This window comes from Cupressus sempervirens, chromosome 11 (genome assembly GCF_028749045.1).
Source record: "Cupressus sempervirens isolate cs-2001-9-10 chromosome 11, ASM2874904v1, whole genome shotgun sequence".
In the NCBI taxonomy this organism is placed as follows: domain Eukaryota; kingdom Viridiplantae; phylum Streptophyta; class Pinopsida; order Cupressales; family Cupressaceae; genus Cupressus; species Cupressus sempervirens.
In genome coordinates, this window is record NC_143128.1 from 467,391,401 (window position 1) to 467,411,241 (window position 19,841).

A 19,841-nucleotide genomic window follows, 5' to 3' on the forward strand; every position below is an offset into this window, starting at 1 on the left:
TGTAAAATTATCCTAACCATTTTTCAACGATTAAGTTCACCTCTTTTAGATGACAGGAAAAAAAAATGTTAATTAACAAGTAAAATTCCCCATTTGTGCTCAAAAAATAATGAGATGGATGGTGTTATTAAATGACAGAAATATGGTCCCAAACAAGCAGAAAATGTTTGGCAAATTACGACAGCTAAGTCAGGTCACCAAGATTTTGTACACTGAAAATAATATCAATAATCTTAGAGAACCACCATCGTCTGTGCTACAAAAATCTAGCCCCACCAGAATTAACATGACCGTGGAATTGTGCACTACCCATCAAATCAAAGATTTGTTTTTTTATGCATATAAAATGAGCTAATCAGAGCACACAATTTCTTCAAAACAACTATCCTCTTGAATAGCAGAATGGTATAATTGCACATCAAACAGATATCATTGTAAATCAATTTTTTATGCAAACAGTACCTCATTACACAAGAATCAAATAATTTTTCTGTTGGAGCGTAAAAATGCCAACTTTTGTAAAACTTAATTAAAATAACTAATAAAGAGCCCATAAGTTAAAAACTTTTTTATTAGACTCTTCCTACACAATCCGTTCCAGTTCTCTTGCATATCCCAGTGTTTGATTTATAAGCTGCAACGAAGGGATTTCTTTACATGGAGCGGACTCTTTCACCTTCTGGAAAAATACACAGCCATTTCTTATCTCCCACTCAGGATGTTCCTGTACAGAGGAAGAATCGACATTAGTATGCTTCTCATATAAAGTATTTCCAAGAACATAATTCTAAGCATTCATCCTTGTCTTGTAAAGGGGAAAAAACATAAAACACCAATGGTCAAAAGCTCCAGTGAGAGGCACCAACTGCAATTGATAGAACTATGAATATTTTGAAGAAACTATATGGCAGTTTAAAAAGTCAATTAATATCTCCAGGTATGATGTCATTGAGATGGATGAACAAATTCCAGTAATATCACTAAAAAAAATGCAACCCACCCATATCTACAGACAATTAATATCTACAGAGATGATACTAAACCTATATATGGTAGTTTAAAAAGTCAATATCTACAGGGATGATGTCATCAGACATTACAATAAACAAATTCAAGCAATATCACAAAAAATGATGCAAACCCCCCTATGGCAAACATGTAATAACCAAAGACTTTATGATATAAGAACTTCTGTCTCTTGCAGATGTTTACACATGGGAAAGCAAAGATTTGCGGCTGCTTTCTACCTTCCGGAAAGAAGGATAATCTCAAAATTTGAGAATATTTTATCAAAAAAGCAGGAAAGAAAGAAAAGGAAAAATGTCCTCAATTATTTATTTTGTAGATAACATCAGCCAATCAGCAATAGACGATTTAACCCTTTCTCTAAGATAGTAAACTCTTCTATTCAATACAATTTTAAAGTCTTGAAAATATCTGAGAGTCTAGGCATACTTCTCTGACATATTCCTCTAATTCCTGATCAGAAGAAAACATCAAGATCTGCTTAGCATGTTGTAGTGATAAATAGTCGTATGCCTTCTCACTACAACCTGCAATTTCATCTCTGCATCAAAAGAAACACAAAATCCATTAAACCATACCAAACAAAGAAGTCAACCAATAAAAGGTATTGGGCATTGAAAAATATGATAATGGAATTACATCTATATTAGGAAACAGCACATAATAACATTAGAATTTATAAAATGAGGCAATACAAAAAATTGATGCATATAATGGAATTACATCTATATTAGGAAACAGCACATAATAACATTAGAATTTATAAAATGAGGCAATACAAAAAATTGATGCATACGCTTGTCTAATAACCAAGCATTTTTCTTTGTGTTAACTCTGAAAAGTCTCTCTCTGAGGATCAGACAACTAGTATGGAAGATATGGAAAATTCCATGTTTCCAGAGGGTGTCATTTATACTTCATAAACTATGAAAGCATAAAAGAGATGTATAAATTTTTGTCTGTAGCATGCTTATTTTCTTTCTATATCATCTTTTAGTTTAACTAACTGAGACTTGAGAAACATGTTACGGCTTCTACCTATATTCAAGAACACTGCATGTTTGCCATACATCATGTACAAAACATTTGCATTGACAGAAGAAATCAATACAGAAACTTGATCCATATGCTTGTCTAATAACCAAGCATGTTTATTTGTGTTTTTGAACTATGAAAAGTCAATCTTTTCTCAAATACATGCATCCACAAAAGGAAGAAACGGAAAATTATATGTTCCTAGGCCACGGAAAGTTACACTCGGCATACCATGAAAGTTAAATGGAGATGTATAAATTTTAAATAATTTATCTGTAGCAAGTTTATTCTCTTTAGAACCTCTTCTATTTATTTTAAGTTTTGGTAATGGAAGTATAAATTCATCCATAAAACGACTAGAGCATTTAATATTCATAAAGGCGCATACTGCATAAAATATGATATCAGGAAACGAGAATTTCAATTTACCAATCAAATTGTAAAAGAATGAACCCATGGAAATGTTGTCATGCCAGCAACATCACAAGAAGAAAATGATTTGTGGCTGGAAATATTACCATATAGACGTCAAAAACCTTATGCCCAGCTATATAGGCAGATATATCGCAACTCATATAAATTAGGACTAATTATAGGCGTATAATACATTGTTGAAATTTTCTCAAGCATAAAGAAAACGCATCATATCCATCTGCATTTAAATATTGACAAAAGTAACTCAATTTTATAATTGTTAATAATTTTATAGAAACAATTGTTTGAACATCTCAAAAAGTAACAATTGCAGCTTATTCTGACACCTTTGAACCAAGTCTATTCAGTCTTCTGGTTTCAGCATGTCTAGGTTCTTTGCATATCTATGCATACCATCTGTCACTAAATGCTACTCAAACTTTGTCTCCTGCTCAAATTTTAGAAAAGAATAACGGGGAAGAGCGAAAACAGTTGAGAAATGCTTCAAACATTCCCTAAAGTGAAACCAATACAGGAATTACTTCCGTGCAAATATGAACACAGGTAAAGATTTGTTTAATTTTTGAAAGGGGTGCCATAAGAATCTATGGCATGTGTGGCCCGCATCAATCTATGCATACCAGCTGTCATTAAATGCTACTCAAACTTTATCTCATGCTCAAATATTAAAAAAGAATAATGGGAAAGAACAAAAACAGTCGAGAAATGCTTCAAACATTCCCTATAGTGAAACCAAAACAGGAATTACTTCCATGCAAAGATCAACACAAGTAAAGATTTGTACAATTTTTCAAAGGGGTGCCATAAGAATCTATATTAAGTGTGACCTGCATCAATTTTATCTTGTTTCCTTGAGAACTACCAGAATCATGAACAGTGAAAGCTTATAAGTTTTCTTTTGATGTAAACTTCAACCTCTTTTTTGACATGGGTATGAAACGGAAAATTCGTATTAAAAAGATCAAAGAGAATTTACACTAAATAAAATCACTGAAAAATATAACAGAGATACATATACACACATACCTCACAGTCTTAGCAAGAAGATCCATGAAATATACATAGGTTTCATGTGGGACAGCCTGTCTTGCACTTAGAACACGGTTGTATGCACCTTCCATAAAAGATTGTTCTAATTCAACAGCATGCCTAATGCATGCATTATCAAGAGCCTCAGGTGACAGCAACTCAAGCTCTGTGTGAAACTCAGCAATCCTGTTCTGAACAAGTAGGCGAAGTAGATTAAGCCCCAGAATTGGGTACTCCTCAGTAGATGGCTGAAGAATGCCTCTGTGTCAAAACAACGAATGAGAATAAGCAGCTGTGAGTAATCGAAAACACGGACCAAAAGTGACTGGATTAACAAGATGGATGTTAAAGAAAGTATACACACAGTTCTCCATAGAAACAAAAACAGAAAATGTTCTATAAGATTGTAACAATTCTTAAGTTCTGGGTCATATGATAGATTCAAGCTAGATTAAAAACATGTAATGTACAAACAGATTATCTACTTCGGAGAAAAATTCAATGCACCATATATACACCAAAAAAGCAGCTCATCCTAACCCAGAACAGCAAATATTGATCTCAGAGACAAAACACCAGATAACAACAATCTAAAATATAATTAAAACTACAACTATAATTCAGATAATTTATTTCCTTGTGTTCATTTTTTATAACCCTTTATGGAGATCTCCAAAATCATTGTAAGTCCACCTAGTGATTTCACATAGCATGCATCAAGAGGGCCTCTATGTAAAGTCTACATTGATATTTGTGATCATTAAAACGAGCTGGCTCATTCATAGGTTTGCTTGTTGATGTCGAGTGACATAGCTTCTTCATTTAATCTCAAAAATGAAATTTATTCAATGGTATTGATGACAGAAAACAAATATTCTGAGTAAATTCTTCCTCAACTTGGCCAAGACAAGCACAAGGATTTAATATAAGCTTTAACTAAATTAAGGCAAACTAACTATATGAGTACCAAACACAGCTTGAAGAATCAGTGAATTGAACAAGCAGGCTCAACAATAGTTTCTTCCATAGTTGCTTTATTTTTTACCCAAATAATTCAATAAGCACACCCATTAAAGTCAATAATTCAACCCACCACTATGATGGAAGTTGTTGAGTTGGCTAAATTAGCTGAAGATAAATGTGCTGCCCAACATCGTACCTATAAAGCATAGCATGTTCACACAACATAGCCATTCCCACCATTAAGTCAAAGCTCCCACATAACACTCATAAAACACCTAACCCATGAGAAGATGATCCCTTGTTAAATAAGGCAACTATGTTACAATTGTGATCAGCAATATGCTCCAGGTCATAAGTGCACAAAACAAAACCTATATCCACTTGATCTGAAGGCATATAATTTTTTTAACCAATTGGGTGCATGAAATGACAATATGGGCAAGGAACGGCCTATCAAGAATAGTGTAGATCATCAATCAAAATCTCTCCGTGAGTGGCAGAGAACTTGTCTTCTCGCGAGAAGTTTTGGAAAACAAGAAAACTTGAGGCTTTCTGACAAGAAGTCAGCAAATTCTCGGTGAGAACAAAGATATCTTCGCAAGGAGTCTGCAATTTCTTGCGAACTTTTCGCGGACAACCGTGTTGTTACGAAGTTATTTTCTATCATCTTTAATATAAAGTAAAAGTTCTTAACATTCTTGTGCATTGCTTTTACAGAGTAAGAGATGCTCTTGCAATGAACCTCTTTGTTGTCATTTTATGTTTGCTTGTAATCTCATTTGCTGTACTAGATTTACATAATTTTTGTTTTAGAAAGTACTTATATGAATAATGAGAATGATACAATTAAGATTATTCCATGAAAGAAAATGCAGAATGAATCCATTCAATAATCAGACATGAATGTGTCTATCATTTGCTTGATGGATATTAGTTTTTACAGGAGCTACTGGGAAGGGGAAGAAGAAGATATAGACTAGTTTCATATTGTACTTGACATTTATATTTACTTATCGTTTTACAAAGACAATTTGCTATTTTTAGTTTGCTTCAGAGCTCAGAGTCTCTGACTATGGCTGCCAGCCATCAGCATTGCACATGAGGATGCGATTCTATATATATATATATATATATATCAGCTTGTTTGGTATGTTTACTCATTAGATACATCTTCTTGTTGAATTTTGAAAAAAAAAAAAAACATTTCTAATTAAATTTAAGTCATTTTTAAAATTCTCAATATTCTCCTGAGTAGTTACGGATTTATCTCCGATATTTGCCGGGATCTATTTTTTTTGCCTTACCGAGAAGTGACACAGAACGAGATTTTGAACTATGGTGTAGGTGATGAATCATTTATTGAAATATCTATGCATGCATCAACAAGGACCACCTCACCCTAAAATATGGTGTTGAATTATTTCAAATGGTATGGCTTAACAATCTTAATCAACTCTGGTATCACTAATAATTTACTGAAATTTGATGGCCCTTGAATAGTAATGCAAGCAGATTGGATTGTATATCCATGCAATCACTTTTAAGTAATGAAAAATAGTGAAATGTAAGGGCAAATTCCACTTCCACATTCATTCTCTCCTCGGGAAGTTGCAAAACAGTCTTGGCATTCATGGCCTTGTATATTGATAATCTGATACAAATGTATGAGATTTCATTCAAATGTGGATATCCAGTGTAAATGGACACTAATACACCATAAAAGCTATGTCTACAAGATTTTACCAAATTATTAATTGACATTATACGGCATAAGTTAATAAACTAGGAACCCTAACCAGTATTGGCTCAACTTTGTACCATGTAAATGATACGAACTATACACTCAGCTAAATTTAAGGACTTGCAATCACTCCTTGAAAAATATTATCGTATCTTTGTAATTGCTCCTGATTTTCAGACTTGGCCCCTAGAAGCCCTAGGTTCAAAAATGATTTGAAAGGTTAAGGTTTAATTGACTCTCCTAGTAACCCATCCAGTATTTTATTTTCCAGTTGTGGGTTGTCCCAGATGAATCCAAGATGAACTCAAGTGACCAGCATCAATTTTAATAAAACTATAATAGACTAGCAGGTCAGTTTTCTTGATATTTGTCTTTTTAATCTTCTTGGCCTTTTGACTTTAACATGGGATCCCTAACCCTAAAAGTGATTTGTAAAGCTTTTCAAGCACTAATACAAACTCATTTACCTTGCAGTTAATGCAAAATAGACAAAATAGATTGATCATTTAAGGTTCAAAAGCAATTGTACTGATGTTCCTATGTCTGTGCAAGGGCTGAAGCACATAATTTTAAAAATTTAATGCTCCCATTTCCCAACATGTTCCATACGAGCACCCAGATACCAAACATACCTTTAGGGCAAGTGCCAACAGCACTGCTGCTTGTTCTTCTAATCTGCGTACGCCATCTAATGTCAATGATGAGATGATCTTTCTGAAAAATCCATTTGATGCTAATTGTTGGCATTATCATTTTAATAGTGAACAATGGTGTTCTATAACTTGTTATGAGATTTGAGGGTTTTTTTGCATTGGTAATGGATTACAAAAAGAGATCAAAAATATATAGTATGCTTACAATAGCAGATTGCCAATCAAGCATAAAAGTTGTTAACAAGACATAACAATATGCATAGAGGCTATAAATACTGCCCACAAAAGTCTAGCAAAACTAGCTAGATATTGTAACTCACTGTAGATATCTACGTTATTCCAACCAATAGGAGGATCCGTTACAGAAAAGTAAGAAACTATATCATTCAATCTAACAGTTCCTATCACTGCATCATCATAATAGGTAATATGCTTGTTTTTTAAGCCCGGGTACTCCATCAAGGTCTCTTTGGAGTACTTCAGTTAAATCTCTTCTGGAATTCTAAATAGTTCCTCGTGAATTCTTCCTTATCACCCCTGGCAAATGGCCAAATGCCTACCATATTTAATCTCTTCTTAGTTGAATGTAGCCTGACTCGTGTCCATAAGCTCTTGGAATTTTTCTTTTAAAATATTCATGGTGATGGCAAGCTGCATAAAAACAATGTGAAATATGAAGAGACTCGGTAAGCAATCTCTTCCTGCCTTGGAACCATTCCTCATTTCTAGACATTCAGTTAAACCAAATAGTTTCAACAGAAAACGAAAACCAAAAAAAATTGAGAGACTTTGCCCATGCCAACAATAAAACCAAAAAGGATATGGAAATTAAAACAGATTCTCATTCACACATGACACCCCCCCACCCCTCCCCAACACCCAACCCAGACAAAAAAAAGTGTTCAGAACTCTCTAGCATAGAAGCAATTAAAAAATGTCAATCCTTTCAGAAACCCTGCATATAAGGCAAATGTTAACATTAGGATTGAAAGAAGACACAGATGGAATTATTTTTTCAAAAGCAGCAACAATTAGAAGCAATATTTTTTAGGCTCATGGACCGTAGATCAGACATGATTAAGATCTTTAGTCCAAAAGTTACACCTAAGCTTTAAATTACAGCACACATTGAGATATCAAAATTAAATTACAGCACACATTGAGATATCAAAATTAAAATACAGCACACATTGAGACATCCAAACACCCCCTGGGAGCTCACAAGAGAGTTGTAAATCAGCATGTTGTCAACGTTGTCCAGCTCATATCATTTGGGCTCACAATTCAAGTCAGAATCTGAAATACCATGCACAGGAAATTGCGACAATCTACAGGCTCCTCTAAGCACAGAGTAGCCTTTCCAATGAGTGAAAGGGCTGAAATCTTGTGCCTGACAAAGACCAAGATTTTAACTCATCATTTTCAAGGATGTTGTTAAAGACAAAGACAGGTAGCATTTTCATAATTACTCCACCAGACTTCTCCAAGAAAAATCAGGATAAGAACTTCACCTTTTGTGCAGTAGAGTTCCATTACCGAGTAAATATATTACAGTGGTATCGCAGCAGCGAACCTGCTACCTAGTTGAATTTGTGTCTTTGAATGCATCAGTATAAGAGGGAGCCATGTAGGATTTAGAGGCCTGTAAAACTGGAAGGGAAGTTTCCGAAATTGTACGAGTACAATCAAACAGAGGTGGCTGCAAACATGGTAGATGAAGCAGACAGAAAAGCCGGAGAAACCTTGAGAGCCATCAGAAAAGGGCAAACACATGTCGCCGATGTGTTACAGCAGCTTACTGAAGCGATACATCAGCTAAATAAAGGGCTGAGAAGACCTCAAAGTCATCACAGTGAAGGTGGTAGTGTACAGTTAGGTCACCACGAGGTGTTAAGAGCAGCGACATGCACAACAGATAGACCACTAATGCCTATGTTTGCTGAGAATAACGATGAAGCAGGAAATGCAGAAGCAATGGCAGCTATTCCAAAGGATGTTATGGCCATGCATGATGTTATGGCTATGCAAGCCGAGTGGAATTTGTTTCCGGATAATGTTGAGGTAGATTTGAGTTTTGTTCAGCATATGGGACAGCAAAGGGAAATGGCAAGCGCTAGAGGGCTAGGCATGATAGAAGGCCTAGAGCCCCAAAGAGGGATTTAAAACATGCCATGAACAAGTTGACATTAACTGTATCTGATAGCAGCGGGAAAACTACGGCTAGAGCTTAGATGCACAGGCTTGACACATTCTCGACACTAAAACCCATGTCTGAAGCCGAGGCAATTAAGTTTTCTACCATGCACCTAGATGGGACAGCATTGATTGGTGGCACCATGGACTTGTCACCCGGGATCATGGCAAGATCAATTCGTATGACGAGTTCAATAACAAGTTGATCACTCAAATTGACAGGAAAGACATAGAAGTATACTATAGGAAGCTCACCCAGCTGAAGCAAAGTGGTGCATTAGATACATTTATTGATGAGTTTGAGCAGATTTCTATCATGATTCCAGACATGTCAGAGAATAGAAAGGTAATGATGTTCGTGTAAGGGTTGAGTGAAAAATCCAAAGGGTTTGTGAAGGTGCTGAAACCAAATACTCTTCAAGATGCAATTAAGTTGGCACTTGATTTGGATGGTTCATCAATTGCAGTTCAGCACCCTAAAAAGACTTCCGTGGGGTCAAAAACTTATCTGAAATCTTCATAACATAACAAAACCACTCCACCTAAGTTGGACTATGAGTCCATGAATGAACAAGGAAAAAATTATGCTTCACATGTAAAGAATCTTAGAACCCAAATCATAGGTGTTTTGGAAAGGGTACAGTTCATTATATTGAGGTGGTTTGTGATGATGAAAATAGAGATAACAGATCTGATGATACTGATGAGGAAGGCAATCACGAGCGCCCCTAGGTAGAGACAGTTGAGGAACAGGTTTCAAATCAATCTCATACAGTTACCACCCTCTCAGGAGTACGTACAGGCAATCTTATCTGCTTAAAGGGAGTGGTGAAAGGGCAGCAAACATCTTGTTTAGTGAATATACGAGCTACACATAATTTTATCAGTGCCTCCATAGCAGTAAAAAGGAAGTTGCATGTGGTACTGGTTCCAGATTTTGATGTTAAAAGTTGTTGGTGTGGATCTAATTTATTGCTTGGGGATGGTTCCACAGCTAAGTATTCAGTGCGGGAGTTATACAATTTACTCTTACCATTGAGATCCGTTCGTAGTCACCGTGGCTGGAGCCTCTTGGTATGCTTGTTTATCATATTTAGATGATATTGTTTACTTATGCTTTATTCTAGTATGTTAGATTTTTATATCTTTTATGATGGAGGAATGTATCATGTATGTTATTAGTTTCATTTATTTTACTGTACTTTGTATCATGGATTCGTGGAGGTTGATGCACTTCTATTTTTACATATGTATATTTTTTTAAGCCTTTCATACCCTGTGACATGTACAGTGGATGATTGAGCATTCCGAATTAATTTGCCAAGAGGCATTCGGAACAAATGTATATTATATGGACATTGGACTTTCTGATTATTCTTTCATGTGGATGTGGTAGTTGTTAGACTTAGTTTTAGATTAAATTTAAATGTGACTCAACGTCTTGGGATCCTTAAGGAATGTAACCTGTTATGTATGTTTGTTGATGATTACATGTTATTGCTTCCGCTACTATGTGTTTGATGTGTATGTTATACTTTCTTACTTTAAAAAAAAATGTTTAGCAAACTTAGTAAAACTTTAGGTTAATTCTTTTGGATCCCTTGGCAGGGCGTTACACAGATTTTTATGTGGTTATGTTAGGAGGAATGGATGCTATTTTGGGGCTACAATGGCTTCAAACCCTTAGCAGATACACTATTGATCATAACTTGAAACAAATTGAGTTTATGAGAGGAGATCGGCAGGTCATTCTTAGAGCCATGACTCATAGAGGTCCTAGGATCATTTCAGCTCATAGGATGGAGACCATATTGAGACATGATTATATTGAGTGGGCAGCATATTGCTTCAATTCCACCAAATCCATTTCAGATTTTGGATAGCAATGTCATGTTGATATACAGTCAGTGCTAGATAAGCACAAGGGAGTTTTTGGGGACATTCCTCTATGCATACCTCCTGACTGTGGGTTTGAGCATGTGGTCGAATTGGAGGAGTTTTTGATGACACCATGTCGCCACCCTAGATATTACAAGGAGATTGAGAAGATGATAAAGGAGTTAATAGCCATGGGACACATTAGGCCTAGTTCAAGCCCATTTGCTTCATTAGTGGTTTTGGTTAAAAAGAAAGATGGAGCTCTATGATGTGCATCAATTACAGGGCTCTAAATAAAAGGACTCTCAAAAACAAGAATCCTATTCCTTGCATTGGTGAGTTGCACGGGGTTGTTTACTTTTCACAGATTGATCTTTGTTCAGTATACCATCAAATTCGAGTGCATGAGGAGGATGTGCACAAGACAACATTTAGATGCCAAGACACTATGACTTTTTAGTGATGCCCTCTGAACTCACCAACGTACTTGTCACATTGTCACATTCCAGTCATGTATGAATCAATTTTTTAATAAGCAACTGTGTAAGTATGTGATGGTACTCTTTGATAATATTTTGATATTTAGCAGGACGTGGAAGAACATTTGCAGCATTTGGCTAAAGTTTTGAGTACCATGGAGCAGAATTCCTTATTTGCCATAGGGTCCAAACGCGAGTTGTGCTTGACAAAGATTTTATACCTTGGGCATGTTATTGGGGCCAATGGGGCCAAAGTCCATCAAGAAAAAGATACAAGCTATATTGCATTGGCTGCCATCAAGAAATGTTTCTGATTTGAAAGGATTCCTTGGATTGTCTTCCTATTACAGGAAGTTAGTGAAGAAGTTTTCTCGACTTGTGACACCACTCACAGATTTTACAAAAAGTGGTGTCATCATGTAGCTAGACGATGCAGAGGCGCTATTTGATAAGGTTGAGAGGGTTATGAGTACTTTCCCAGTGTTAGCATTACCATATTCCTCTAGACCATTTGTTTTGGGGTGTGATGCCTCGGGAGAGGGCATAGATGCAGTACTTATGCAGGACAATCATCCTACTGCTTAAGAAAGCAAAAATCTGAGGGAACACAAGAGATTATAATCCACCTACAATTAAGAATTGGTACCTATGCATGTTGTAGCATTTGGTAGGTGGACGGTTCCTAGTAAGAACAGATCATAACAGTTTGTGCATTTTCTCAGCACAAAAGAAACAAAATGAAAGACAACAAAAGTGGATCGACAACATTGCATGAACATTTGCAGCATTTTGATGAAGTTTTTGAGTATCATGGAGCAACATTCGTTATTTGCTAGAGTCCAAATGCAATTTTGGCTTAACAAAGATTTTATAACTTAGGCATGTTATTGGGGCTAATCGAGTCAAAGCCCATCAAGAAAATATACAAGCTATATTGGATTGGCCACCACCAAGAAATGTTTCTAACTTAAGAGGATTCCTTGGATTGTGTTCTGATTGCGGGAGATTTGTGAAGCGGTTTTCTCAACTTGCCACACCACTCACGGTTCTCACAAAAAGGTGTGCCTTCAGGTGGTCAGAGGATATAGAGGCAATATTTGATAAGGTTGAGAGAGTTATGAGTACTTGCCCAATGTTAGCATTACCATATTTCTCTAGACCGTTTGTTTTGGAGTGTGATGGCTCAAGAGAGGGAATAGGCCCAATACTTATGCAGGACAAGCATCCTATTGCTTATGAGCAAAAAATTGAAGGGTCATGAGAGATTATATTCAACCTACAATAAAGAGACAGCAATTATACATGCTTTAGCTAAATGTGGGCAGTATTTCATAGGTGGATAGTTCGAAGTGAGAACAAATCATAACAATTTCCGTGTTTTCTTGGCACATAATGAAGAAATGAGAGACAATAAAAGTGGTCCGGTAAGGTTTGGGCTCATGACTTTGACATTGAATACGTCAAGGGGAAGAATAATGCACTGGTTGATGCACTTTCTAGGAGACCAGCTAGTGTTGCCTATCATGCTATGTCCAAGATCTCAACTGATTGGAAGTCTCAACTTTTAAATGAGTACTCGAAGAACACATATGCATGTGAGGTTATGGGTGGTCAAGTTTAGGATGGCAGGTACAAGGTTATCAATGATGGAATCTATTTACAAACAGAGTTTACTTAGTTCTCGAATCCAAACTTGAAGACAAGATTATGCAAGCAGTGCATGATAATCCAATGGCAAGTCGCCCATGATACTTACTTACAGGTAGATAAGAGAGAGGTTCTCTGGGAGAGGCCTTAAGGATGAAATTTTGAAACATGTTAAGAGTGCTTGACTTGTCAACAAGAGAAGTCAACACATAAATATCCAACTAGTCTATTGCAGCCCTTCCCGATACCTAAGCATAAATGGGAGAGAATATTAGTGGACTTCATCGCGAGGCTTCCAGGGATGCAGGGCAAGGATAGCATATTAGTTGTGGTTGACAAGTCAACAAAATACGCTCACTTTTTTCATTGTTGCAGCTGATTGTACCTCCTTTCAAGTAACTAAGTTGTTCTTTAGAGAGATTTTTAGATTGCATGGTCTCCCAAGACCATTGTTAGCAACGAGGACGGCAAGATTCTCAGCTCATTTTGGTAGAAGTTATTCAGATTAGCATTGACATAGCTGACCCCTAAAACTAGTTACCATCCTCAAATAGATGGGCAGACAAAGATCATAAATAAATGTACAGAAGATTATCTACCCAACTACATTTCAAGGCAGCATCAAGCGTGGGTCAAATGGTTATATTTGGGCAAGTATTGTTATGACCATCATCATGACTCCTTTTAGAGCACTAATGGCTATGCCCATTGTATTTCATGGATTTAGCATTATCAAACAACAAGACTCCTCTAGTGAAGGATTGATTACAAAAACAACGGGACATTCTATCAGCTCTTAAAGAGAATATGCAGCGGCCTCGGAATCAGCAAAAGCTTTATGTTGATCATCACAGTGGAAAGATCTTTGAAGGTTGGGGATATGGTATTCCTAAGACTCCAACCTTACTGACAAGGTACAATGAAGTGGAGCGGAGTAGAGAATCTCAGGCGTTGAATTTATGGACCCTATAGGGTAATGAGGAGAGTGGGTGAAGTGGCATACAAGTTAGAACTACCAAAGGACGGTAAATTCCATAATGTCATCCACATCTCATGCCTCAAGAAGGCTATTGGTCAACATGTTACAAGCTCACCAGGCTTAACTCCTTTGGATGAATAGGGAAATTAGAATTGGTACCTACTGAGGTGTTGGAGGTAAAGGAGAAACGGGCCTATTATAGAATATTTGATATGTTCGAAGGATTTGCCAATCAAAGATGTACCCTAGTTGAGTGAACATAACTCTTCAACAGACTATAATGCCCCCCCCCCCCCCCCCCCCAATATTCTCTTATGCATCCCAATAGGCTAGAGTATCAATTTCAATGGGATGTTGTGGGCTCACAATTTTTATAAATTTCAATTATTCCTAGTATCCTTAAGCACCCAACATTATCCGATGTCAATCAACAAGTTATGCTCCAAATTTTTTGGCCAATGGCTAAGCAATGTTAGTCAACAAGCTATGCTCCAAATTCTTTGGTCAATGGCCAAGATTACTGATTGGGTGTTACTCTGTCTGAGTTTGGCACCTTTGGGAATCTTCAAATACTCAAACGTAGTACTAATGTGGCATCTGAACAAGAGTGTTCTAGTCTAACTCGCATTTTCAAATGAATGAAGGAATGATTTACTTGGAAAAATGGCTCTCCATGTGCAACAACAATTGCATGATATGACTATTGTTGCTTAGAAGAAAGGTATGAGGATATGAGAAGGAAAAGAAAAATGGGTCCACAAGTTTAGTCATTTATAACTACCATTGAAGGACATTACCCATTCAATCTTTCCTACTATGATTTGGATGCCTCTCTGGCCACAATTCTAGGAACGTATCATTTTGAATTTCATGACTAAAGACGGATTGACAACATGTCATGGAAACAAAGGAGTTGCTATCATTTTAGTGCTGAAAGTTTGTGTAGTATTGTATTGTTTGAAGGAACTACTAACATTATTGTAACGCAAGGTATTCACAGGTGGTGTGAAGGAGTTCGTTCAAATTCTATTTATCGGATAATATCTATTGTATTTGTTGGATCCAAACCATCAAGTGGTTCATGAATCATCATTCTTGTTATATATTGCTCCAAATTCTTCTATACACTGGCTAGCATGGAAGGGTGAGATGTTTAGCATTACAGTTCAATAAGCTCAAATCATTGGAGTTGCAATGACACCTTATATGTTCTTCCAATTTATTTTGAATTGATATTTGCTTGTAATAGTTGATGATTAAAGTTGGCAAACTCTCGTGTTAGTATTAATGTGACCTCCAACTAGATCCATTGTTTTAATTTTTTATATCATGAGTTTCTACAATAGATTGTGAAGTTTTGTAAACTTATATGAGTTATTATGAATACTTGGCAAGTAATGCAGACTATTATTTGAGCTAATTCTAGAGTAGATTTACATGACTCTTGTTCACATTTTATTTCTCAAAACAAACTGGTAGCAAATTTCATAATTACTCCACCAGACTTCTCAAAGAAAAATCAGAATAAGAACTTTCCCTTTTGTGTAGAAGAGTTTCACTACCGCCTAAAGTTATTACATCTACATATTTTGGAAGGAGTCTTATAATGCCTCATTTATTTTGAATTGATATTTGCTTGTAATAGTTGATGATTAAAGTTGGCAAACTCTCGTATTAGTATTAGTGTGACCTCCAACTAGATCCATTGTTTTAATTTTTTATATCATGAGTTTCTACAATAGATTGTGAAGTTTTGTAAACTTATATGAGTTATCATGAATACCTGGCAAGTAATGCAGACTATTATTTGAGCTAATTCTAGAATAGATTTACATGACTCTTGTTCGCATTTTATTTCTCAAAACAAACTGGTAGCAAATTTCATAATTACTCCACCAGACTTCTCAAAGAAAAATCAGAATAAGAACTTTCCCTTTTGTGTAGAAGAGTTTCACTGCCGCCTAAAGATATTACATCTACATATTTTGGAAGGAGTCTTATAATGCCTCTACTAATTTAGCTCCCTAGAGATCCCTTGTTGATGCACATGGATGTGCATCCAAGCACATCCAGAGGGAGCGACGCTCCCTGTGAGATTCCCTTAGATTTTCTAGCCCAAATAACACAAACTTGGTATTCATAATACTAATGGCATCTTCTATTGACCGTCGCATATAATATCGTTGCTGACCTATTTTAATCTTTGACTTTATATTATTGTTGACACACAAATCACCTTCAAAGATGATCATATCATATTAATAGTTGTATTTTGTTCAATCATCGAATATTAGAATTATCCCTATCCATGTTATACTCTAGCAGTACTTATATATTATCATTCTACTAATTTGTTGATTGATATATTAAATAAATCCTTCACTATCATTGTTTGGTAAATTTAACATCGTTGTATGTCTCCACTTGTTTGATCATTGGAACCATTACTTCTTATAACTCATCAAAAAAAGAAATCAATATACTTACACATATAAATTGATATGTATCTCCTTAATTTGAATCCTTCCATTTTAGCAAATCATTCTTATGTCATCTATCATAGATTTTCCTTAGCAAATCATTATTAAGTTGTCTAACATAGAATTGGCATTTGATATTTATCATGATCAAATGTCAATGATAGAGTATCATACACTCAAATGATTTAATTTTGTATATTTCTTATATTATATATATATATATAGAACCCCAAAAAAAATTCATGCATCCGCATATTGGATTCTCATTCCCACATCCACACCCAAACCAATAACTTAACATTTTTCTATGAACTTTTGCATGAAAACAATTTGTACCAAGAGATTTATCATTTCTATGGGTTTGAATGCCTTTTCCCACTTCATCCTTGGATATATCCATGCATAGTTCATAGTCTTCCCTTTAAATCTTTGTAGGAATAAGCCTTTTGCACCAGTTTCTAGCAGTCACACATTCAAGTCTATGTCCTCTAATGGAGAAAAGTGTCTTGTAAAACGCAAAAAAGAAAAAATTGATGTCCTCCAAGTCATCGATCATAGAACAATCTTACCTTTTATGCAATTCCTTTGCTTAATGAAGTTGGAGAAAACTTTAGAACTTTTATCACTGAAACTACACTACTTCAACTTAGATCTAACTTCAAACCTTGGAGCTTTTTTGTTTAAAGAGACCTCAGGCCATGCTTAACAATAACCCACACATCATTGGTTCCTTCAATACAAAGTGCAAATTGAAGTTCACTCTTAGATTTTTTATAGTTCGTGGCCCTTTTCTTTCCAATAGTTTTGAAGAACACAATCCATCTATTCACATTAGTAATCCATTTGTCAATTGCCGAAAGGTCCCTCAATATAGTTTTGTTAAGCAAGGATGTATTGAGCATGAAACTCTCTCTCTTCTTGGTTACACTAGATCCATCATTAATAAGTTAAATCCTAGCCTCAATGAGATGATGCTCTGAGAGAGAACAAGGGTGCATCTTTGTCTAGTACCATCCTTTGACTGCTCAAGGGTCAAAAATAAAACAATCTATGTGACCATAGAATTTGTCAAGCCTACAATACTCTATCTCGAAGCTTCAATGATTCTCTATTCCCATATCCTCTCTTGGTCACCGTTCACACTCTTGTTTTGAAGCCTCTTCATTATTTATTTCGTGCATTGCTTCTATTTTATGGAGTTGACTTTTCTTGTCACACTTATGTCCAGGCTCCCAAGGGCCTCTACCTCTAAAACATATACCTTTCTTCAATGTGTCCTCTTTTTGTTTTTGGGCTTCCTTACTAAGGCATTGGTGTCCTCTGCTCCATTTCGCTTTGCAGAAATAACATTCTTTCTCTCTTTGGTCTTTGCGTGAGTCTTCATTTCTATGCTCTGTCTTTGTCGAGAAATTCTTAGATCTTTCTTTTGATGAATTTGATTCTACCATTTACGCTTTTCTAATAGCTTCTTCCCAAGTTATGTGGTTCATGCGGTTTAACAGAGTGCCTAGTGGAGTCTTTTAATCCTTCTATAAATATATGAGTGAGTCTCTTTTGGGAAAGGTCTAGAACCATAACTAATAACTCCTAGAATTTGCGAGTATAGTCTTCCACTGTTCCAGCTCGTCTGAGTTGAGTTAGTTCTTGCTAATACCATTTGATGTCCTTATCATCAAATCTATTCATGAGCTTTTGGGAGAACTCTTCATAGGATTTTACATCTTTATGTCCTAATGAGATATGTCCATGGGTCCACCAATCATGTGCTGCTCCCTCTAGATGAACTATAGCAAATTGCAAGGCATCTTCTTTCGTCATGGGATTTAGAATAAAAAATGTGTTTAATTTTTCTAACCATTGGCAAGGTGTAATCTTTTCTAAACCATCAAAATGTGGAAGCTTTATTTTGTTAATTTCATGTTTGAGTTCTTCATTTACCGTCCTTCTAGATGTCTCCCTTCGTTTATCATCACAAAATTCTCTAAATGATATCACTTCTCTAATGTTAGGTTCTAGAGCAACATATGCCCTTGCAATATTTTTTGTACTAGTTAGGGGTTGCTCGACCCCTTCCTCCTCTCTTAGATTTACCCTTCTAGGTAGGAATGTGGGTTTGGGTAGGTTGGAGCTTGAAGTTACATTGTTATTTTCAGAATGGACTAATTTAGTTTCTCTCCCTATGTTGGGTTGACTTCTCAAATTATTGATCGAGTTTTCCATGTTCTGTAATGCTTGCAAGAGGCCTAATTTGACTTCTCCATTTGATTCAATATAGTTTGGTTGGTCTGGTGGGTTTGTTCCATATATGTTCTCACTTCATTTGCTAAGTCGTTCATTGTAGTTTTATTTCTCCTTCTCTCTTAACTTTCCATAAGCCTTCACTCACAGGATGGCAAGATTATGCTTTGATACCACTGTAATGTCCCCTATGGACTAGCTTAAATTGCCTCCCTCAATCTTGAATGGATCCAATAATGCAAACAATGAGTAATTTCTAAAAGTTACATAAACTTATATAATTGGTTATAGAAACTCATTAAACCACTCTAGGTTTTATCCGAATTCCTTTATACTAGACTTAGTTGATGAACTTCTTATTGAGGGAAAGCAATATTAAACAAAGCTTTTGTGAATACCCCAATCTGATATGGTTGAATGGATCCAATAATGCAAACAATGAATAATTTCTATAAGTAACATAAACTTATATAATTGGTTATAGAAATTTGTTAAACCACTCTAGGTTTTATCCAAATTGCTTTATAATAGACTTAGTTGATGAACTTCTTATAGAGGGAAGGCAATATTAAACAGATCTTTTGTGAATACCCCAACCATCGATGAGCTTGTGAAGTTGTTATTCTAAATGAGTTCTTTATTTGCACTTATCTAAATGCTCTTTTTCTATTTAAATATTTGTATTCTACGATGGCCTACTGACAATTACTCTGTACAATATCCCAATATTGGTGCATTCTTATTCTGATCATGGACAGGCCATGTATACTCCACCAATTGTATCCTATACAGTTATGTAACCGTTCATGTTTGGGCTCTTCAAATATATAATTAATAATTCTCCTCCACGTTTCAGTATTCTATTTGTTCGACTGCCAGTTCAGACCAATTTTCCAAGCACGGCAGAAAGAAGATATTCATTCTAGTATGGATAATTTAATCGAATCTGCAATATGTTTCCGTCTGGTATTTCCTGAGACTCCTAGATATACAATTTTCTTTAGGTCGATCTTCTTCTTCCTCTCGTTCGATGTGTACTTCCTTTATGACTACCTACGTAATCTT

At 35.7% G+C, this 19,841-nt stretch overlaps 1 protein-coding gene across 1 annotated transcript in view; it reads right to left on the reverse strand.

The window, feature by feature from the left end:
- Nucleotides 1–368: 368 nt before the first annotated feature.
- Nucleotides 369–19,841, reverse strand: part of RPN12A (regulatory particle non-ATPase 12A) — a 47,970-nt gene continuing 28,497 nt past the window's right edge. Inside the window, exons 5-7 of the mRNA XM_089811788.1 lie at nucleotides 3,523–3,786; nucleotides 1,456–1,567; nucleotides 369–724 (exon numbers count right to left, since the gene is read on the reverse strand). Of these exons, the coding sequence (XP_089667914.1) occupies nucleotides 584–724; nucleotides 1,456–1,567; nucleotides 3,523–3,786 (517 nt within the window). The 3' untranslated portion in view covers nucleotides 369–583. The remainder of the gene's footprint in view (nucleotides 725–1,455; nucleotides 1,568–3,522; nucleotides 3,787–19,841) is intronic.